Genomic DNA, 23569 nt, shown 5'->3' on the forward strand with positions numbered 1-23569 from the left:
AATAATAGTAATAATAATATCCAAAGCAAGTGATGCCCAATGCAATTGCTCCCCACCCGCCGACCGATGCCCAGCCAGTTCCCAGCAGCGATCGCTGCTCCCCGGCCAACCCCCCCAGTTTCCATACTGCCCATGACGCCGTATGGTATGGAATGGCCCTTGGGGCAGTTGGGATCAACTCTGCTGGCTGTGCCCCCTCCCAGCTCCTTGTGCCCCTGGCAGAGCATGGGAAGCTGCGAAGTCCTTGCCTGGCATAAGCAGTGCTCAGCAACAACTAAAAACATCAGCGTGTTATCAGCATTCTTCTCCTACTAAATCCAAACCACAGCACTGTGCCTGCTGCTGGGAAGAAAATGAACTCTATCCCAGCCGAAACCAGGACAAGCACCTATCTAAGTGCTTTGCTGGATGAGACACAGATTGTTTTGTGCCCCAACTAACAAGGCCCTCGGAAACCTCCTGTATTTTGGAAAGCACCTTTGGCTGGCGGAGCCGCGAGCCCCGTCCCCAGCACGGAGCCGGGGGGACGTGCTCCACAGCTGCACCTCGCTGAGCCAAGGGCGCAAAGCCACCGGCATTAGGAAGGTGCCATTTATTTGTCCAGGTGCCCTATTATAAGACAAAGCCGCACATTTTTAATCACCGGGAACACCAATAAATCCTGCTGCTTCAGCAACCCCCGAGCAGCAGCCGACGATGGCGACGCCGGGCTCTGATCGCAGCGTGCAGAGCCGCGCTCCCGCGCGCGCCCATTATACAACTACATTCAATGTACATAACAGAGCCGCTCTCCGAACACAAAGCGGTGATTAACAGCACAGAGCCAAGGGCTGGGAAGCAGGTTCCCAGTGCTGCTGCTCCGGGCACAGCCCTGCGGACTGGCAAAGCTGCGGCTGCACAGGACCCCAGCCCCGGTCAGCCCCGGTGCATCCCCGGAGAGCAGAGGGGCGGCCGCGCTCGGCCTCGCAGACGTGCCCCGGGACCGGTCCCTGCCGCCGGGCTCCTCGCCCCTGCCCTCCCAGCAGGCATCAGCCAAGGACAACGCTGCTGGCGTATTAAATCACAGGCAGCTGATAGAAGTCAACCTCATGGAGAGCCAGCCAGGGCTGCCCTGTGCATATTTTGTACATTGGAGAGATCTGGGGGCTTGGCTACTGAATTTCAATCCCCTGCCTCTACAGGGGCCACTGCCCCAAGCCTCACCAACCCCCGGGAACCGACAGAGATGCTCTCACCAGTCTCCTACCCTCCAGCTCTGAGGTTCATCCTGGTTCTTCACAACTAAGAATAGGTTAAAAACATTGCAATTTGGATCTTTCTCACGTTATTATTATAATTTTTACAATCTCAGTATCTGGCAGACCGTGCCGTAGGCAGGCCCGCGCTGTGCCAAGTGCTGTAAAAAAGGAAAGCGCAAGCACGGCCCTTGCTGATGGAAAGCACAGCCCACGGCCGACACCGGGAATGCTCCGTCCCTGCAAAACACCCGCGGCTCCTTCCCTGCACCGCGGCACGCTGGGGGGTCAAAACCGCACCCCGCGGCAGTGAGGTTCACAGGGCGAGTTTGCGTTGTGTTTAAATACGTCTCCTTCCTTGTTGATCTTCATTTTGTGAGCTGAAGATGGTGACTGCGCTGCGCTGGTAGCACCAGCGTCTCCTACCTGCTGCCGTCGGGCAGAGGAGGTCTCGGATAACAGAGCACAAGGCGGGAGACAATGCTGCTGGGGATAGCCGCGGGCATCTTCAAAAAGGGAGGTGCAAATAAATGCAATTTTTCAGGTCGCTAGCTAACCAAACAAGTCATTTTAAGTCAAACAACACCTTTTGTTTAACTAAAAAGCTGTGTTTTCCATTGTCAGATAACGTTTTACTCCCAAAGAAAAAAAAATTTAAAAAAATCAGAGAGAGAAAGAAAAACATGCCGCAGAAAAGCATATGGCAAATTCCTGCCCAATTTGCCAAGTCGATGAAAAAAATAAAAGCATTTGGTTCATCGCCTCCTTTGGCTGTGCCTGTGCTGCCACCTGCAGGCACCTGCCCCTGCCCAGGCAAGCGCTGCCCGCGCTGCCCGCGCTGCCCGTGCTGCCTGCGCTGCCCGTGCTGCCTTGTGCTGCCCGTGCTGCCTGTGCTGCCCATACTGCCCGTGCTGCCCGCGCTGCCCACGCTGCCCATACTGCCCGTGCTGCCCGCGCTGCCCGTGCTGCCTGTACTGCCCGCGCTGCCTGTGCTGCCCGCGCTGCCTTGTGCTGCCCGTGCTGCCTGTGCTGCCCGCGCTGCCTTGTGCTGCCTGTGCTGCCCGTGCTGCCCATACTGCCCATACTGCCCGCGCTGCCCGTGCTGCCCGTGCTGCCCGTGCTGCCCATACTGCCCGTGCTGCCCGTGCTGCCTGTGCTGCCCGCACTGCCCGTGCTGCCCGCGCTGCCCGTGCTGCCTGTACTGCCCACGCTGCCTGCGCTGCCCATGCTGCCTGTGCTGCCCGTGCTGCCCGCTCCTTCCAACAGCCGAGCGCTTCGGGACCTTTCCCGTTTTAATACTACAGTTGTGATGCTCTTTGCCATGGGAAAGCTTGCCAGACTTCTGAGCAAGGGTCTCCACGCCTGGTGTGATGGAGAGAAGATCCTGCCCCAACACCTGCATTTTACCATTAGCATGATTCTGCCATGCAGCCGGGACCAAAGGTGCCCGGGCACCACAGAAAGCCCCTCCAAACAGACCCCTGCCCTCCACCACCCCAGCAGCTTCAGCCTACAACAGCATCCTGCACCGCCCGCTTAAACCGGCGGAGAGGTGTATTTAGGGAAAGCAGGGATCCCAGCACCGAAATCCCATTGTCTGGCATGACTGAGCTCAGCCGGCCACGATGGGCAACGCTGCCTGGCCTGGCTGCACGGCTGCCCGGAGCCGAGCCTCTGCCTGCTCCGTGCCGAGATGGGGACAGACCTGGCACAGGGAGAGTGCACGCAGCGTGTGGAAATGCTGACAAATATTTGGGATTGACCGCGAGGGTGGTGGGAACAGTGGCTCATCCGCCCCTTAGCGCAGCCGGCCACCGAGCCACGAAACCCCGTCCACGAGCTGGACAAGATCCATCTTCAAGGTGGTTTCCTATCCCGCTGCTCGGGCCTGATCTCCTTGCTTTGCAGAAACCTCCTCCTCCTTCCCTGCTAACCTCTGCGCTCGTTTGTACTCTGACCATTAGTTGCCGTATATCTTCCCCATCCCGAACTGCTTCCAGCCCCACGGCACCTGCTGCAAGGGCAGGAGGGTGGGGAGCAGCCCGAGCACCCCGGCAGCGGGGCTTGCCCCCCAGCCAGCCCTGCCTCCCACCCCTGCCAGGCTCGGGGTGCTCTGCCACCCACCCACCCACCCATCGCCGCGCTGTCGCTCCCGTCCTTGACAGAAATCCACCCCCTGCCCGCCCCAAACTGAAATTTCTGCAGAAAACGCATAAAGGGCATTTTCCACCAGAAATCTGTTCCGGCAGAAGCTCAGCTCGTGCCGGGCTGGGTCCCCGCAGGACCCACACTCTTGGCCGTGCCCCCCCGGTGCCCCCCCGGGGTGGCCGAGGCGGGTCCTGCGGGAAGAGACAGCGGTGGCTTTTGTGGCACAGGCAGCCAGCGGCGCAGAGCCCTCCGAGCAGCCCCACCGCCCCGGCCACACCTGCAGAGCAGCCGTCTCCACGCGCAGCCGCCCGCCGCTCCAACCCGGGCCGCCCCTCCGCCGCGCTTTCTGCCACCTCTGCAACAAGCGCTGGCCGCAGCTCGAGGGCCAATTTTTCAGGATCTGGCTTCTCCCTGCCAAAAAAACCCTGGGAATACAAACGCAGTCATTATTTGAGGGCTTTGCCTTTTTGAAGCAAACAGCCCCTGGGGGAACGCACACATAAGAAAGACATTGGGGTGCTGGAGCGTGTCCAGGGAAGGGCAGCGGAGCTGGGGAAGGGTCTGGAGCACAGGGCTGGTGGGGAGCGGCTGAGGGAGCTGGGGGTGTTCAGCCTGGAGAAGAGGAGGCTGAGGGGAGACCTCATCGCTCTGCAGCTCCTGACAGGAAGGGGCAGGGAGGGGGTGTTGGGCTCTTCTCCCAGGTAGTTAGCGATAGGATGAGAGGAAATGGGCTCAAGCTGTGCCAGGGGAGGTTTAGGTTGGAAATCAGGAAAAATTTCTTCACGGAAAGGGTGGTCAAGCACTGGAACAGGCTGCCCAGAGAGGTGGGGGAGTCCCCATCCCTGGAAGTGTTCAAAAAACGGGCAGAGGTGGCACTTGGGGACATGGTTCAGTCTGGTCTACCCTTGATTGGCTTAGAGTAGACTTGGCAGTGTAGGTTACTGGTTGGACTGGATGATCTTAAAGGGCTTTTCCAACCTAAACGATTCGATGATTCTATGATTCTATCTGTTGACCCACTGGAGAGGAGCCGAGGCTGGCAACCACAGCACCCCACCCGCGGTCTGCACCGCACGCGACTCCCACACCTCCCGAGGGCCGGGTGATGACGTTTGCTTTGGGTCCGAGCGGACCTTTCCACCTCCACGTTCTGGAGCGAAAACGCCAAGCCCCTCAGCTGCCCGGCGGGGCAGGAGGGAAGGCAGGGCTCCCCACCTCGGCAGCCAGCGCACAGCCTCCTCTCTCAAAGCGCTCCCACTCCTTCGTCAGCTATGCGGCAGAGCTGGAGAGCACAGTACGCTTCCCTGCCTTTCTGGAAAAGCCAACAGATGACATGTTTTCACCAACACCTCCATAAAGGGCCAGAAATAACACAGTCTTTCAAACCCAGCTGAAGAAAAGAAAATCCAGCTGCACAGAAAGGGGCCGGGGGAGTTTCTGCCCTGCCTTCGGAGCTATGGGAACACAGCTCCGGGGCCAGGGAGCCCTTGGGGAGGGCGAGCTCCGCCGAAAGGCTGGGTCCCAGTCCTGCCTCATCGCCTGGAGGGAAGGGGCCCGGGAAGCAGGGCTTCTGTGAAAGAAAGTTCTGCGTGGTTCACTGCAGCTCTCCTTTAAGGGCAAATAAAATAAAAAATAAAATGGGAAAAAATCAATACACAACTTTTTTCAATTCTTCACTAGTATTTTCAGTAACTTGGTATTTTTCTTGCACACATTTCTGATGGCTCTCTAGGCCAGGAAGGATCCTGGCTCTCCTCCGTGCTCCCGGATCACACCTGAGCGTGTCCTTACTGCAAGGACGAGGCCACCCGTGCCACCGCCGGCCCCCCCTCGGGCACCTCCACGGGGCGCGGGAGCTGCCGTGCCCAGCACGGAGCAACCGGGTGCCCCCCAGGTCTCCCATCACCCTGGGGGGCCTGGCTCGGGCCACCCCTCACCGAAGCAGAGACGGGGCGGGGGGGGTTGGTTTGGGAGGGCTGGAGCCGCCCCGCCGGGACTGCACGCGTGGTGGCTGTCTCTGTCCGGATCCGCTCTGCCGAGCCTGCCCTCCCAAGCAAGAAGGAGTCAGCTCAGAGCGGCGAGGCCTCGACAGCCCCACGCTCTCCCTGGGGGATAACGCGCCCGGGCGAGCGCGATGAGCGCGGCGGGACGCCTCAGAGCCGGCCCCCTCCCGCTGACGCAAACCCCGTGGATGTCGCGGCATCTCCTGCTGCCAGCCCAGCCGCCCTGCGTGATCCCGGATACCCGACGGCTCCAGGAGGAGCCAGCCAAAGCTGCCGGAACGACAGGGAAGGATCCGGTCCTTGTTATCAGTGTCCTCAGCCTGGTACCCCCGGGGCCCACTCGGGGGGGGGCTGACCTTTGCAGCGTGGGCAGGTAGGTGGCATTTTACACCCCACGGTCTTAAATCATCCTGTGAATAACCGTGAACAGCTCGGCAGTCCCCTGCGGAGACCGTAACCGCCCGGAGCTGCCTGGTTACCCAGCGTGGGCAGACACCTCCTTCCCCAGCGCAGCGCTGGGCTCAGCCTTCGTGACACAAACCCCAGCTCTTCCGCAAGCTGCCCGCCTTGCCCGCGAGAGCTCTCCCTGCCTCCTACCCCCTGCCGTCACCCGCACCACGAGCCGCCGTCACCCGCACCACGAGCCGCCGTCACCCGCACCCGACAGAGTCGCATCTTCGCTCTGATCTCTCCATGCGGGGGACAAGAGGCTTTACAAGAAAACAGCTTATGTTTCATGAGATGCTTGCAGGTCATGGGGGAAGCGGTATCTTCTGGGAACTCAAAATCCAGGTGGCAAAAGCCTTTAGAGATGGGATAATCCCGTCTCCTACCACAGACCAAGAACGGAGGAGCTCCAGGACAGAGGAACCGGGATGGGGAACAAGGGGCTGCCCCATGGTGGCCATTGGGTCGCTGGGACACTCAGGGCAGGAGCTGCTGCTGAGCCCGGCACTGCCTGGCTGCCCGCAGCCTCCTCCGGCCCCGTCTCCCACCGCCCGGTGCATCCCCGGAGGCGGACGCCGTGCCATGGCACTGCCGCTCTGCGCCGCGCCCGCGCGGGATGGCTCCTGCCCGTCGCCCATCGCCGCGGTGGTCGGATCCACGCAGCCCACGGATCCGCGGCAGCCCAGAGAGCTGCAGCAGCCGCCCTGCGAGCGGTACTCCGTGCTCCAGCTCTCCATCGGGGCTTGGAAAGAGCAAGGAAATGCGAAGAACGACGGTTGTCTGCACCATGGCAGCGCGGAGGGGCTGACGTCCCTCCGTGCCCCCCGGCATACAACCGCACTGCAGGGTCAGCCTCACGCCAGCAGCCCCGGCTCTGAGCACCGAGCGGGAAGGCAGCGCGTGCCTCGGAGTCTCCAAAGCGGTGGAAGAAGGTTGCAAAGCTCTAGTCAGATAACAGGACCATCTGAGAGTCCCACCAAGACCTGTACGGGCCCGGGTACCGCTAAAGGCACGGAAAGCACAGCAGGAAAGGGATGTTCACCAACACACGGACAGCACAACACAAACACGGTGTATCTAAACGGAGGAACTTTCTGCCCACCCCTTCCCAGGGTGTGCGAATGCTGAAATTTTACATGATTCAAAAAGCAGCTTGAAAAGCCTGTAACTGGAAAAGCTAGTTAGTACAGGTAGCTCCTGGAGCCCCGGCCAGTGCTTGCCCGAGGGCAGGAGCGTGCCCGGAGAAGGCTCAGAGCCTCGTCCTGCCTTGCCAGGCGCCTGCTCCCGGTCAGCCCGACGCTGGGCACCGCACTCCCCGGACCCGCGAGGGGCAACCGGGCAACCCCGCGTGCGGGGTCTGTACCTGGGTCGCACACCTACCTACGACGGTGAGCACATCCTTCTCGATGTCAGCCCTGATGTATATCCGTCCCCGACGCTCGGTGTGGTCCGTCCCACACAGGCTGGGGACGTTCATCACGCAGCGCTTGTGCACGTTCATCATACAGGCTGCGGGGCGGAGAGAAAGAGAGGGATGCTCAGCACTCCTGTCGCCTCTGCCAGAGCTCACGGGGTGTTCGGAGGGGTGGGGGGGAAGAACTCGTCCTCTTTTTAAATGGGGATGCTCGTGAGGGGCTCTGGGATAAGCGTGCAGCCAACGGACCTTCAAACGCAGCCGCGGACTCCGGCAGAGCCCTGCACGGACACAGGGACCCGCCACCACCAGCAGTTCTGCGTTTCGCCTACAGAGACCACAGGGCTTTCAGCCCTTCCTCTAATTACTCGAGTTTTGCCGATTTATCAAACTTCTCTTCCATCACCCCCACGGTGCAACGCTGGGTGTTCAGCTGGATTCACCGGGGGCTGATAAGGGGCATTAAAAATTACCTGCGTATGTGTATACATATATACATGTAAAAAAATTGATATATCCGAAATATGTAAATACATATATAAAAATTTATATTTTAAATTCATTTCCACTCGGTAACATTTTAAAGGTGATAATGAATACGCTTCGCACAACAGCCAGCAAGCTTCTATATTTATGAGAAAGCCAGCACATGGCGAGCAGCAGAGTATGCTGTTCCCTGCAGACGGCATGCGCATGTAAGCAGACGCTGTATATTCGCAGCCCTTTCAAACAGGAACGTACGAGATTAACTTGGAAAATAACCGATCGATCTCGCCACCCCCTCCCTCTTCTTTCATCCCGCATTTTCTCCTCTCTGTGCAGTAATTCCCTGGGTAGTCCGGTGCCCAAGGTCGCACCCGAGCGCTCTGGAGAGGCTGTGCCACCGCAGCAGGCGCCGCATGGCCACAGGGTGTCAGTCGGAGCCGGCGCTGCAGCGAGCCGAGAACCCGAGAGGATGCTGCGGGCGCTGCTGCGGGGGGATGCGGGCGCTGCTGCGGGGGATGCGGGCGCTGCTGCGGGGGGATGCGGGCGCTGCTGCGGGGGATGCGGGCGCTGCTGCGGGGGATGCGGGCGCTGCTGCAGGGGATGAGGGCGCTGCTGCGGGGGGATGCGGGCGCTGCTGCGGGGGGATGCGGGCAGGATCCCCCCCGGTGGATGCCTTTCCCCCCCTCTCCCTGCAGGACTCCCGGGGTGTCCCCCCAAGAAGCGAGAGGGAGCCCGCTCGTGCCCAGCCCCTCGGGTGCCCGCAGCCCGCTCCGCACCAGCGGCCGAGGGGACAGGCTCTTGGCCGCAGCTCAGGAGGGCTGGGAGGGAGCCCCTGGCCAGGACCTCGGGGTGCCAGAGCCCCCCACTGGGTGCCAGAGCCCCCCGCCGCTGCAACCGCGGCCACCGGTTGCGTCACTTACTGTCACATTTCATCCCCTGGTGAATGAGCCCGTACAGCAACGAGCCGCAGTGGTCACAGAAGGTGGGGCTGGAGTACGTGTGGATTTTAAATTTGTGTTTGCTCCGGGGATCCTAGGAGGAAAATAAAAGGTAAAGATTATAAACTTGCATCAAATATTGGCACGGCACCACCGCTCTCCGCATTTCACATGCCAGCTGGCTTCGGAGGTGCTGTTAATGGACCTCAGTCAAGTGCCACCGACTGATGCGGACCTTTTCCAAGAGTCGCCAAAATCCAGCTTTATTACTCTTTATATGTGTTGCCATAACAATGAGAAAGCAATGCATTGGCTTGTCTGGGGATTTATTGTTTTTAAATACCTTGGTCTTAGCACAGAAAACACCAGGTGAAATTGGTACGCAAGAACCAACGCAAGGGCTGGACGCTACTCGACTTGCACGTCAAGCCGGTGGGGTAAAGCAGAAAAACCCACCCATGATTTCCATCTGTGTTAAGACTGCCCGGTAAACGTCGCTGTGCTCTGGTGCCAACCCCTTCCCAGCACGCTCCTAGGGAATCAAGCCGCTTAGGGCATACTTTAGTATTTTGAGCTTTCTTAAAACCAGCGGCAGACTTTTCTGCAGCAGCAGAGCACGCAAACCCAGGAGAGCCCAGTTTCTCCCAGACACACCTTCCAGTCTTGCCCAGGCACCTTGCAAACGGGGCTCCTGGCCTCCAGCAAGGGTTTACAGAAGTTAAAGCCAAACAAATTCAAATGAAAAACAACCTCTCAACAGGGAGATAGGATCAACCACTGGAACAAATGACAGAGGCAGACCAAGGATTTGGTCTTTCTTGGTATCTTCCATGCAATACAAGACAATTCCAGAAGCCCTGATCAAACCTCAGCGATTCAGCCCAATGCAGAGCAGCTTTAAGACAACACGAAGTCACGCAGGAGACGGGGACGTCGCCGCGGGGACCGCGGGCAGAGCAAGGCCGATGCCGGGGCGGGCAGGGCTGCTCCTGCCAGGAGCCCCCGGCGTTGCTGGGTGCTGGGGCCGCCTGCCCGGGCGCTCAGCACGCCGGCAGCAGCACGCGCACAGGCAAGGGGGATGACTACGGCAAGCAGCAGCTGGCTTAATTTCATCTCAGGTTAATTGCTTAAGGGTTAGGGATGAGGCACAGCTCCTGGCTCGGTCATTTGAGCAGACTGGCTTTTTAATGGCCTGGAAGAGTGCCTGGGCATTAGGAAAGACACCTTGTCAGGGCACCGTAAGCTAAGTAAATAAATAAAGAGTGGAGTCAGAACCGCGCTATAACATAGCTGCCAATACATTACCCTCCCCTGAAATTAATTTTCTTACTGCTATTGCACCGAAGCTTTCAGCTGCATTAATCACCAGTGTCGTGCATTATTTCACAGCATCCCAGATAACTTGAGCGATACCAGAAAGGTGGAAAAGTAATGGAGCTTCATTTAATTCAATCTGTTAAGCGCAAGGGATTAGGTACACGCTTCAGCAAATTTACTGTACTTGAAACCGAAGACAGCTCACATTTAACCCTAAGCAAACCACTTCTAGATAGAGTGCAACGTGCCTCTGTCCGGTAGCTCGTGCGTCGGCTGCGTCGCAGGAAGCCTGGGAGGATGAGGGTTCACGATGAGCCCATCTTCTGCTACCAAAAAGCTAGTTCGTTAAGCGACCCTGTGCATTCAAAAGCCTTTTGCATTTGCCAGAGATGTGAGAGCACGGAAAACTTAAACCTGGATTTTAGGCTGGAAGAGGAGGCAGGCGGGGGGAGTCTCCCCCACGGAAGCCTCGGGCGGGCAGGCCGCAGGCAGCTCGGGCTCGAGCCGGGCGGCCGACGGCACGCGGGGTGCTGCAGGAGGGGAAACACCCAGCACTGCGCCCGAAGCGCAGACGGACCCCGTGACAAACTCGTACACCGTTTCAGGAGCCTTCCAGGTTTAGTGAGATCCTTCCACTGGCCACGTCGCAAGCCCTTGAAAACTTACCCTGCTTGGTTTTATAACCCGAGCTCTCCTTGCAGAGCGGCTCAGGACCATCGCCGTCAGCAGCGCCGCCTGTACATCACGGAGCTCTTCAACCAGCCTGAACCAGCTCCCCGCATCTCCCGGGGACCGGCCCTGGCAGCCGAACGCCTGCGGGGACGGCGGCGGTGCCCACAAGCCCACCGGTACAGGCAGCAGAACGGCTGGGGCTGCCTCCCTGCAGACGAGGCACCCAAGAAAATGAAAAGCTTTCTTTTTTCCTGGGACGGTGGCAAAGTCGGACACCGGCCCACGCGTCCTGCAGAGCCCCCCGGGCACGGCACCCACACCCGCTACCCACGAGGGCAACCCCGGGGGTGCTGGGGCATCGGCCCCCCGCCGCCGCCCCTCCGGCGGGGGGGACGGGACCACGGGGGCAGCTGTAGCAGAAGCCACGTGCCAGCCAAACCCCAGCGCGCGACACGGGGAGGAATCGCCCCCGAGTGCTCCAGTTTCTGCGTTCCCTTCTAGAAACAGATATTCCTGTTTAGGCAAATGAAAGCTTTAGTCATTCATAAAAAACACAAGCTTAGTGCAAAACGAGACAATTTCCACCTCATGTGAAGGATGTTAAATTCCCACTGGGAGTTCAAAAAAAGCCAGAGCTAGAAAAGAAAAGCATGCAACGAGCAGTGCTGCGGCGGCAGGAGCGTGCTGGCACAGGAACGGCCACAGGTTTCCAAACCGCTCGCTCAGCATCCCAGCCCCGCGAGCAGGGACCCTCGCAGGGATCCTCCGGATCCCTCACGGGGGCATTTCAGGCTCCACCTTCTGCTCCCACCCCCGAGGGGCTGTTCTGGAGAGACCGGGCACCCAGAGGGCCAGAGCCCAAAGGGCTGAGGGCGACGGCAGCAGCCACTTCTCTGGCTGCCGGGGCGTGGCGGGGCGTTTCACCTTGACCGGTGCTTTAGAAGGTGCTGGAAACTAGAAATTCTGGGTATCATTTTTTGAACAAGGCTGAAGTCGTTTTACAAAGAGACTATTTTTGTACCACAGAGACAGGGATGACGAGATCACTGCGTACGCAGATGCCGAGAGACTTAAAACAAGAATGGTTAAAAAGAAGTTTGCCAAGAAAAGACAAGACGCTCCTCCTCCACCCTACCAGCACAGAGCCGTCCCTGAAGAGCAGGGCAGAAAAAGGTTTCTTTGGAGCAGAACTGGAAAATGCCATCAAGAGTGTTTTACTGCACCGAGAGGCTCTGACCTTTCTAATCAGTGCTGCCACAGATCTGTCATCTCCCGAGCAGAGGGATGCATGCGTGTCCGGAGGGTGTGAGCGCAATCGAGGGAGTCGGAACGTGAGCCAGGGAAGGAGAGGAGCAGTTGTCGACTTTGACCGGGTACCCTGCAAGCACCGACCCATCAGAGGCGGCCGGCTTCTGCTTCTCAACTTGACAGCAGGTTTCTGGTCTGAAACGAGCCAGTGCAATATTGCATCCCTGCCTTACTGCATCCCTGCCTTACTGCATCCCTGCCTTACTGCATCCCTGCCTTGCAGAGCAAACCTGGCAGCCCCTGGCTTCCCCCAGAACCGCACACAGCTCCAGCTGCCCCTAGCCAAGCTGGCCCCGGCCGTCGCACCGCACCGCGGGCGGCTGTGCACAGCCTGCGGCTCTGCGGGCCTGGGCTGGCAGCAGCCCGAGCTCTCCGGCTCTCCCAGGAACGCGAGAAGTTCGGTTGGTAAGCGAGTAATCAGCTCGCGGCCCTCAAGGCACTGTGAGCGCAGCCCAGCCGGACCCCTACTCAGGCTCAGCAATCGCCTGTGCCTTGCTTCGGGGTCAGCTAGCACCGAGCTCCCGAACGACCGCTCCCATGGGATGGGCGCTTCCCTGCCGACCCCCGATGCAGGAGCCGCCGCTTCCCAATTACGCGCAGGCAGGCAGCTGGTGGCATTGATCAGCTCGCCAATTTATTCGCTGCTTCCAGTAGTCGGGAATCGGCGGACGGCGCGGGGCAGCGGCTCGTCGGGCAGCAGCGAGCCGAGGCGAGAGTGGCAGGGCAGCGCAGCGCCGACTGGCAAGCGAGGGCGTTTTGCTGCAGCTGTTTCTCATGCAAAGCCCATGTCCTGGCAAGGGCAGCGGCCCTCTGCCGCACACAGAGCTGCAAGCGCTGCGCTGGATGCCGACTGGGCTTTCATCTACTTCTGCACTAAATTCAGCTTGGCCTGGCTCGGGGGGAGCGCAGGGGGGAGGTGGGAGGCAGAGGGAGGACCAGAGCCTTCCTCAGGCCCAGCGGGCTGAGCCGTAAAACGTTTTTAAAATACGCCCAGCTCGCTTGGGTTCATGTCTAAAATAAGTCATACATGAAGGGCACTTCTCCTGCGGGCCCCAGCTCCCACCGCTCTCCCGGAGCGCCGTGCCGCTCGTCCTTCAGCAGAGCCCGGCCGCCCCGCGCTCCCCGGGGAAGCGGGCAGCCCCGACCTGCTCCCACGGCGCTGATGCTATTTTAATCCTCCGTGCTGTCAAAATTTCCTGGCCTCTACGGAACAGCCACAGAGGTCTGATGCAAAATTACGCAGCCCTGCTCTCCCCACCTCATTGCAGAGAAAGCTTTAAATCATCTCTTCCCAAGAAGAATTAACGCGGTTCACGTGAAGAGGCTACTTTAAAGTGAATTTCACGGCAATTTAAGCAGCATGATAGCAGAGCAAATACAACGCAGCGATAGCTTACTGCCCGCACCTAACGAAACCCAGGCAGCGGACATAAAACCAAAACCCTTGCATTTTGTTCCCACATTCCCCCTGCGGGAAATCCCCCCCGGGAGGTAAGGAACAACTCAGAGCAGAGAGACAGAAGGGCTCTAGCAGCGACTCTAAAGGTGACCCTGGAGAGAAAAGCCTGTCGCTGCCTCCAGAGCAATACGGGTTTGTGAGAGGCTGGGTCAGGCTCGCGGACAAGACGGCTCCGGGCAGCAGCCTCTTATTGCATGAGTTCTTCTGGCCGAAGCCAGGAGGTGGCAGGGAAGATGAAATGAAGACAACTGCGGTCACCAGAGATGGAGACCCCCCGCTTCTGGCGAGGACAGCCTTTTGGCGAGGACAGCCTTTTGGCGAGGACAGCCTTTTGGCAGCACTCGCCTGCCCTGTCCTCTTCGGGACCTGCAGCCAGGCGCTGCTGCCCTGGGGCTGCACCTCCTGCACCTTCCCATCTGCTTGCACAGGGCTGGAAAATTACCTTTGGTGAGAAAGAGCTCCAAGTCCCAGCAAAAACCAAGCAAGGAAGTTAAGGAAGAAGTGAACAAGCGTGATGGGTCTTTGGTTCAATGAGAAGAGCCACGGTAAACCAGAGAGACTGCACCGAAAGATGGTTACACGCAAGAGGAACACACAGGTCCTGTTCAAGGCAAGAGGGCAAAGGCTGGGGCTCTTTTCCATCCATATCGTAACCCCGCGGAAGCCTGCTTCAGCACGCCACATTTTAAAGATGACTGACGCTGCTGCACCAGTAAGTGACACCAAAACTATTTTTCCTACCATTTACAGTATTACAGCCACGGAAACCCTTGCGGAGTGCAGGGCCTGGGGCACGGCAGCGCAGGCAGCGGGATGCGGGCAGCTCCTCCGCCCGGCCCGTGGCTGTGGAAGGGCGAGCGGCCCCCGGGCACGGCCAGCAGCGCAGCAGCAGCCAACGTGGCTGCGGGCACAAGCGCCGTGGCTTGGGCTGCTTCCATGTCAAACACACGGCCGCAGATAAAACCTGCCCTTGACAGCTTTCCCTTGACAGCTTCCAGCAAGTTAATACATTTTTATTGACAAAAGATCTCATCTGCTAGTCGGACAACTGCAGAGGGATATGGATGACAGTTATTCTTCTCTTGCTGCTGCCAACACCAAATCAAATACACTCTCTTACCAAGCAGCAAAAAAAAAGCCAAACTCAGCTTTTCTCCCTGAGCAGCGTTAGCATCTCAACATCGTTTAGAAACGTTTGTTATCTTCCACGTGCCTTGAGAGTCGTTTTATTATAGTGTAAGCTCTCCAGGAGAACGGGGCTCCCCCAGCGCTTTCCCTGCACCCTCGGGGTTGCCTGAAGCAGCACAGAGACCCCCCCCAAAACACCTCCTGGGCACGGGCTGCAGCACCCACCTCATCGCCCTCCGACAGTCACGCTCCGCACAAACCCAGCGCGGACCCAGCCGCGAGGTCTCCGGAGCCACGGGCCGGGCACGGACCCCACCACCCCTCCTTTAACCAGAGGGGCTGCAATCTGAACAGGCGGAACTAGACACACACCCCCCGTTTTCAATTACAGGGCAGAAGACATGTGCAGGCTGGCAGAAGAAAGAGCTGGGCTCCGGCGGAGCCAGGGAAGCACCAGAAGGTGCTGGGAGGGAGCGAGGCAGATACATCTTCATCCCACGGGAACCGTCACCGGCTGCCTGCGCTGGCAGGAGCGGCGAGCATGTGCCCTCGCGCAAGGGGCAGATGGCACACGGGGAGAGAGGGAGAAGTTAATTAGCAAGACAAAAGAAAGCAGCAAGTTGCAGCAAGGCTGTGAAGATCTGCTTATGCACCGGACCCGGGCCATCCCAGAGGTACGCAAGATGTGAGGAGAGGATATTAGGAGAAAATTCTTTACGGAAAGAGTGGCCAAGCATTGGAACAGGCTGCCCAGAGAGGTGGGGGAGTCCCCAGCCCTGGAGGGGTTCAAAAAACGGGCAGAGGTGGCACTGGGGGACATGGTTTAGTGGGCATGGGGGTGTTGGGTTGATGGTTGGACGGATGATCTTAGAGGTCCTCTCCAACCTTAATGATTCCTGGTTTTACTTTCATTAAAAAATAATCCAGCCAGCAAGCCAGGAAACATGAAATGAATTATTCCTCTGCCCTTAATTGGTTTAGTGGTGGGCTTGGTAGTGTTGGGTTAATGGTTGGGCTTGATGATCTTAAAGGTCTTTTCCAACCCAAACGATTCTATGAGAGATCGGGGTCCTGCTCTGCAAGGCAGGACCTGGGCAAGAGGGTGCTCGGTGCCTTCAGGAAGGTCCTGGCTCAACGGGCACGTCTGGAGGAAGGGCAGGCGGCTGCGCATCCCACCCCTGGCGGGCAGCGCCTGCCGACAGCCCCGTGACGCCGTCCTGTGCCAAGGGACGACCCCGCAGCAGGCGTCCCTTCCCGCCGGAGGGAATCCCGGAAAGGAGAAACTTGAAGCAGCTGCTAATGTGCAGGTAGCACAAATGGCACCTGCAGTAGTTCTGCTGCCGAGGTCTCACTAGAGAATAAACCAAACTTGGGGAAGTGGAGTGCCCCTCTCTGCACCCTGCTACAAGCGCCAGCTTGGCATCTGGTGATGCTGCGCACGAAGGGGTAACAACCACGGACCGATGTTGCCACCACCGCTTCTGACTCTACCACCACCTGCGTGACCCACGCCCTGTGAAGCTTCTCTCTTGTTCGAAAAGCGAGCGGCAGCAATACGTTCATCAGTACCAACGCTCAGCTCTGGAGCTTTTCGAGAGAGGAGGAGCCCAAGACAAAGATGAAACGATTCTGCCTCCAGCAAACAAAGTGTGGAAAGACCAAAGGCGCTGTCGTGACAGCATGACAGAAATCCTCTCCTAAAGCTGCAAAATGGCGGAAAACTTAAATGCAAAGTCAGATTGAAGCTACATTGGCCTGCCACCTTCCTAGAGTAACTCTGGTATGTATTAATACATCCTGATTAGATGACCTTTAACAGGATAATGCGAAGAAGGTCATTTTAATGATTATTTTATCTACAATTTAAATAATTATGCATTCTACTAATAGCTCCGACTATAATTAGGTTTGCCGACTGCATTACATTACACATGCCTGACTTCAGCTCCTGAAGACCTTGCCACATCTCAGAAAAGTTCAGCGGGAACGGTCACGCCAGCTCTGCCTCCTGCGAACAGGAGAGCACAGGAGCACCGGTGCTTCTAACGAAAACCAGCGGAGTTTAACGCTGGGAGTGGTGGCTTTGGGCTGGCCATGCTCTCCAGAACAGCTCACCAGTTTTGGCTTGGGGGATGCAAGGGAGAGACCGCAGCCTGCTGCACGTTAACGTGAAAGCGATGGGGAAGCTCAGAGCTTTTGGAGGAACGCACGCCCACGCAGCCGCGGGAGCCCAGCCCCGCGGTGCGGCGCCGGTCGAGCGCGCGGCCCTCACGGCCAGCGCTTCGAAGCTCAGCGCAGCACGGCACACCTTTGGACCACGGCGGAGAAGTGCACGGTAAAAACGCCATCGCCGTCAGCTGGCCAGTGCTGTGTAACAGACACAGTCCTCAGCAATGCCGCTGCCCAAAACACACCCCCACTATCACACCTCCAGCCACCCAAAAAAAAAATCCTGCCATGACTTAAGAGCAATCTGGCAGCCCCGGTGCCTTCAGTGCCAGCACTGATACCTACAGCTTCATTCTCTACTGCAGGAAGCAATTAATATTTGGTTTGGGGTTTTTGGGGGGTTTTCTTGTTTGGTTTTTTTTTTTTTACTTAGAGGCCCTACCATCTCTGTATAATTAGTCCTCCCCTCCTAGATGGAAGATTCCTATTCGGTAGGCTTTGCAAGGTTAAATGCACACACACTCTCCTCAAGGAGGTTCAAACGCAACCAGATCAAACAGAAAACTGCTCCAAAGTAGGACTGGCCAGCGGTAACAGAAGGAGGCTTTGATATTTTACTGCTCTCCAGTTACTTTGTTATGCTGGAAAGCATAAAATGTCAGCCCCCTCCCAGGATTATCTGCTTGACACATGCACAAGCCTCCATCCCTTAAGGCACCTGAGCACATACTTAACTTTAAACAGAAGAGTTGTATCTAAATAACTAGCATTACTCAGGTGCTTAAAATTAAGCATCCGTATATACCACAAGCACTTTACAGGATGCAAAATGTTTTTCTCCTTGATTCTATGAAGTACTACAAGATACGGAGATCAAGGAGCAAAGTTAGGAAATTTTTTTTTCTTTTAATATATTTTTTCCCTGAGCTCCATGACTGACGTACTAGAACCGAGCAGCTCTGGGGATGAAAACCAGCAGCCAGCTGGCATTCAGAGCTCCAGCCCAGGCTGGGATCCGGCTGGAGCTGCAGCGTCGCTCGTTTGCAGCCCCAGCCAGAGCAGCCTCTTCCAGCCGCCGCTCCGCGCTGCCCCTGCAGATGCCGAGGCCGGGGATGCCATCTCACTGAACGCATCTCCTCCTTCTCCAGCTCAGCAACATCACGTGGCCTGCTGTAAGGACACACACTCTGCAAGGTTTAAACAAATGCAATAAAGTAAACTCATTCTTTCTGCAAGATTTCATTGGAAATTAATATCTGTGAAAGGAAAGACAGTTACCAGATGGCTGCACCGACTGAAAAAATGCATAGCTATCATCGTTACAAGCTAGATGCTACCAGCGTCTGACATAATTATAGGTCGTTCTGGATTCATGATGTGGTTATTAGCAACAACGGCGCAGAGGAAAACTCGAGCTTTGTGCCAGTTCAAAATGAAGCCCCTGTCCTCAGCTCATGCCCGAAGCGGACAGGACATTGCTGTTTGCTGGAGTAGTTTTCTGTCTCCGGATTCAAAGCTCCTTAAGGATTGCATTGCTGTAAGAAGCTTGGTTGCCAGTGCACAAGGACCGAAGTCTGCCCTGCCTGCACCCCCAGCGACAGCCCAGCCGACGGCTGTGCAGGGGCACAGACCAGAGGGGCTCCCCGAGGGCTTTGCTAAATGGCAAAAAAATCCTCCTACAAAGGGGCCATTCCGGCTCCCTGCTCTAAGTCCAAGCATCTGCATCCCTCTCTGTTTGCAGAGACAACGTATTAAAAAATAATTAACAGCAACTGGGCAGCTTTTACCTGTCTGCTCGACGAGCCACAGTGGCAACTCTCACCCAGCAGTAACAGCAAGCAACAGAGAATTCGATCAAGGGCCTGGTATCAAGTGGTGCCTCTTAAAATGTGACGACTTAGATTTAATTTAGACCCTTCCCTTCTCAGGCAGAGGCTGCCCACAGTGACCTACAGCCGGCCGGACAGCCTGGAGACAGGCGCGGGAGAGCCCTGCTGCCCAGGGGCCAAGGAACCGCGCTCGGGGAGCGGGACCGGGCTGTCCGAGGGCTCCTCGCCGCTCCTCGCTTGCCCCAGCTTGGACAGGGCTGGTGGGGAGAAAAAAGAAAAGCACTGCGTCCACCCTGGGCCAAAACTGCAGGCAGAAACAGGCGAAGCAGCTGCCCGGCCCCTGCTGCCTTTCCTGCCTGCTGCCAGCTGCCATCCAGATGACGGGCAAGGATGAGAAAGCGGCGCCTGGGCGGGCAGGCTGCCCAGCGCCCCAGCAAAGCTCCGGAGGTGGCATCTGGATCACGGCCGTCCCTGCTCTCCCGCTGCCGACCTCATCTTCCTGGAGCAAGGTTAAGTGGTTTCAGCATTCCCACCTCCCTCGGCCCCGATCGCCTTCGCTGGCGCCTTTCTGCTGGCTTTGCACCGCACCAGGGAGGGTTTCCAGCTCTGCCACCCCAGAGGCACCCACCCCGCCGCTCCCGGGGCTGCCGCAGCAGCAAGGGGCCACTCGCAGCCGCGGGGCCAGCAGCCCCCTCGCCTGCTGCCGTCACCCCCTGGGTGCCCGTGGCCACCCAGCCCCACCGCCAGCCCAGCCGGGGACGGGAGCCCGGGCGCTCTGCTCAGCGGCTCCTTCTCTGGTTACGGTGCACCTAAAGCGGTCTTGTAAGCAAGATGTCACCTCTGCATGCACAAATATCTAAATAGATATCTAAACGTACATATTTTTGGATATGAGACACATACCTCTCTGTAGCCTGAATCAGGTCTGCAGGGTGCTAGACCCGCAAGTGGATCCTGCTGCCATTTTCTGCGTGTGTTTTAGATGACAGAGAATAGAGGAGAGAAAGCGTGAGTGTCGGAGCTAAATGCACATGGCCAGAAGGAATCTCACAGCGTGACATTACTTAGCAGCAGAGGTCGTCGTAAAACCTCCAGCCCCGCTGGCGGCACGGGGGAGGGAGCCCGGGAGGCACGGGGCAGGCAGCGCGGGTGGCAGGGCTCTGCCACGCTGCCCACGCCCCGAGCGCTGGCACCGTGCAGCGGGACCTGGACACGTGCACGCGAGCTCCTTGGCTCGCCTGCATGGCCGACCTCACCTCTAAGGGAAGGGCAGAAAGTAGATCAGCTTCTGTCACCCTCACCTCGTTGCCCCACGCCTTCTCCAGTTCTCCTCGCCCTGTTACAGCAGGCGCCCGCTGCAGGGGAGCAGCGGCAGAGGCAATGAGTGAAACTACCCAGAAAAATAAGAGAGGCACGAAGGCGAGCGGTGCAAAGCCATCGCTTCCCTCCCGTGCAACTCCACCCCCTCGAGCGACGCACTCGGGACACGCGCGCTGGGACAAACGCCGTGCGGGCACACCGTGCGTGCACGCGTGCGCGCTCACACGCAGAGCTTACCGCTGCTCCCCTGCACGGATCCTGCACGGCCCAAAGCGTCCGGAGATGGAGACAGAGGGATGCTTCTACCCCAGCCGAGCCCCGTCCCAGGAGCAGAGCGACGGAGCCCTGTCCCTGCCCGCCTCTGCCTCGCTCCCTGCAAGCAACGCACCCAGCAGGCAGCAGCTCCCGCCCGCGCCTTGGCTGGAAAACCCCGCTTGCTCCGGGCACAGCGAAGACCCCGGGGCCTTGCGTCCCGCAGCCCGACACCGGTGCCACCCTGCCGCCCTCCCCCGGGGCCCGCCGTACCACCGCAGCAAGGGCCGCGGGTGCCGCGGCGGCTCCCACGGCGGCCGTGCGGGACGGAGCTGCAAACACCCGGCTGCCGGGGCTCAGGCAGAGGGTGCGGCCGTCACCCGGGCCCAGGAACAAACCCCGCCGACTGCTTGGGGTCAGGGTGTTCAGACAGGACCCCAGCAGCCTCTCCTGTCCTTCGGGTTCATAAAGGCGTGTTACGGACTAACAGTCTGCAGGACCAGAGCGTTCACGGATGCCTTCGTCTCTCTTGGGTTGGCATTTCTACTGCATCTCCTTTTCCCCTCCACTAACTCATTTTTAAGGTTCAATAGCCACCAATACACTGCAATTAGCAGTAGCCCCTATGGAGAAGAGAGCCTTCGGTGAAGAAAGCGACAGTCATATGCAAAGTGCCTGGGGCGGGGGTTAAAAAAAACCCCACGTAATATCTTGACTAATTGTCTGGTGAGAAGTGGAAATAAAACCGGGTTTATCAAAGCGTGCACAAGCCCAAGTCTGAAAGCAGCCTTTTTCGGGGCGGCTCCTGCAGCACCCCCAGCAGCCACGTTGGCAGCACACGGGAGCAGGACCCAGGCTGCTGCGGCACCGACCGGGGTGAGCTGGAAGACACCAACCAAGGCAGCTCAGCCTGTGGGAAACAGCCAAAAGCTTCATTATCAGCTCGCTACAATTAACACTCTGCCAGGCATCCTTTCCGGAGGTGGAGGAACGCTGTCAAGCAGGCTTCAGCACGCTGGAGGCACCACGCTGTGCAGCCGGGGCTGGGGGGCTGCGGGGCTGCAAGCGCGCGCGTCCCGAGAAATCCGACATCAGGGTCAAAACAGGGGTTTTTTTTTGTACAGGTGGGTCCCTCGACCAGCCACAAGCTGGGCATCGGGATAAAGTCACCGCTTTGCTAGAGCCGGAGCGGTGCCCAGGTTCAAGGGCAGCTCTGGGGACGGGGGGATGTCAGGTACCGTCCCACCCCGGCCCCCTGCCCGGGGTCCCCGGCAGCGTTGCGGTGGGGCTGCCCAGCGGTTCTTTGGGACCAAAGCCCAGCCCGGTTGCTCAGACCCAACCCAGAAATGCCCCAAACCCAGCACACCCGTACAGGAGGAGACACCAGACAAAAAGGGACTCCAGCAAGCCTGCCCTCTGCTTTGGCTGGAAAAGAAACGCGGTTTTGGTGAAGGACCCCAGCGCACCGCGACCCACGCTCAGCCCTTCCCCTCCACGTCCCCCCGCAGCCCCTCCCCGAGGCGCGCGGGCAGCCCCTGCCCAACGCTGCAGCCGAAAGGGGCTGAGCCCCAGCTCTGCCCCGCTCGGAGCCGCCACGGCCCTTCCCCGCCAGCATCACCCCCGTTCCCAAGAGCTCCCATTTCTCGCATCCACGGCACACAGCCCCGTACCGGGCAGGGCGACTGACGACGTGTGTTTAGCCTCCACCTTCAGCTGCCTGCTACACTGCCTGCTCCCACCGGTTCTATTTTTAAGGGTGAGAGTTGTGGTGCACTGTCGTTTCCCCAATTCAATCTCTTTTCTCCTAGCAGTTCCCCAAATTAGCTGGTTTCCACGGTAAAACACAAAAACTGCCAGACAAACCTGAAAGGCGCTGGCAGAACCACGCCAAGGAGCCTAAGCCAGCTCCACTCCGCTGCTCCAGCTCTCCCACTCGCCCCCGAAAGCCCGGGGATTCACCAGGAAATTAAGTCCTTGTGAAAATAAGGACGGGGACTTAGTCAGCGGGCGTTTGGGTGATTTTCTGGCTTTGGAAGACCAGCAATATTGTTTTCCAAAAGTCACAGCTCAGCTGGTATTTCCCCGTGATTTCGTTGTCCTTGATAACGCTGCCCGGTCACTTCTGCGTTTTCTCAGGGAGCTGGAGCAAACGCAGCAACGCTGACCGCGCAAATCACAAGCAAGCACGAAACGCGCCCGCAGGTTTTCTTTTTTCCCTTGAGAGGGCCAAACGTATATATTGGTTTATTTAAACCTGCAAGGTGATACGAAACAGACTTGAAAAACCTGCTGGCTTTTAGCGAGAAGCCCCCGGGGCGAGGAGCAGGGATGCTGCAGGCGAGCGGCCGAGAGCCCCGACGCCAGGTAGCGCCGAACAGCCGCGGGGCAACACGGGACCGACGCTGCGATAACGACGCGGGGCAGCGATGCCTTCGAAAGCAGTAATGAGCCGAGGAGGAACATGGACAGGCACGGTCCCCGGGGCTGACGCTAGTCTAGCAACGCCGTAGGTTAAACGACAGCTCATTCTTCCAGGTATTTCGCTTGTGGCAAAAGGACTCGATCAAGATGTTGAACCAAGCCCTGACAGAAGAGCCAGTCGTCTTCAGCTCAGGGCACGCTGGCCAAAGTCTTAAAGCAGCTTTTTAGCACTTAGTGCTTCCTGCATGTTAATTAACCCCAAACCTAAAGCCTCGGCTCAGGTGGCAGACCCTGGAAACGTCATCTTACCGACGGGGAAACGGGGGCCGCGGCTCAAGGGACAACGGGGAGACGGGGCAAGGCTGCAGGCTCGGCCCCAAGCTGAAACGTCTCTGCATTCCTACATATTCTCCCTGCTCTGCTGAGAGCAAGTTATTGGACGATTTGAAAGTGTTTTGAGTGTCTCAGAAACATATGTGAGCCCACGCAACTACAAATAACAGTGAATTAGAGATGGCCGTGAAATGATGGCACAGAAGCGCCATCAGCCAAGAAAGCCGGAGGAACACCTTCTCCACACTGCTGCGAAACAGAGGGATCCACAAACACCGCGCCGTGCCTTCGCTCGAGGCGCTGGAGCGGGTACTTACATCCGAGGCAGGGCCTTTATCAGCACCGGGGCAGGAGAAGGTAACGAATTCATGGCACCGCTTGTGCACGACGAAGCAGCAAACTGCGAAGAGAAGACAGCGACAGTGTCAGGGGTACGTTAAGGCGTTTGCACCACGTGAACCCAGAGCTTAAAAAATAAAAAGCTATTATGCCCGTTTTATGAGAAGAGACGTCCAAGACTCTAAGCGGGTTCCTTTAAGTAAACCTGTGGCAGATTTTTAAACCGTACTGAGTATCGTCAACTGGACCAGGCACTTCAGTAAAACTAAGCAGAAGCAAAATGTCAAACGAACGTCAAAGGAGGGCTGGGAACCCTTATGTTCGCTTTGAGCTCATTGTCACTCGCTGCGC

At 58.1% G+C, this 23569-nt stretch overlaps 1 protein-coding gene across 2 annotated transcripts in view; it reads right to left on the minus strand.

The window, feature by feature from the left end:
- Positions 1-23569, minus strand: part of PRKCB (protein kinase C beta) — a 137147-nt gene that overhangs the window by 58487 nt on the left and 55091 nt on the right. For both annotated transcript variants that reach the window (XM_075719236.1, XM_075719235.1), the window contains exons 3-5: positions 23197-23279; positions 8654-8765; positions 7214-7342 (exon numbers count right to left, since the gene is read on the minus strand). In XM_075719236.1, the coding sequence (XP_075575351.1) occupies positions 7214-7342; positions 8654-8765; positions 23197-23279 (324 nt within the window). The remainder of the gene's footprint in view (positions 1-7213; positions 7343-8653; positions 8766-23196; positions 23280-23569) is intronic.

Source organism: Pelecanus crispus, chromosome 11, assembly GCF_030463565.1.
Source record: "Pelecanus crispus isolate bPelCri1 chromosome 11, bPelCri1.pri, whole genome shotgun sequence".
Lineage (NCBI taxonomy): Eukaryota > Metazoa > Chordata > Aves > Pelecaniformes > Pelecanidae > Pelecanus > Pelecanus crispus.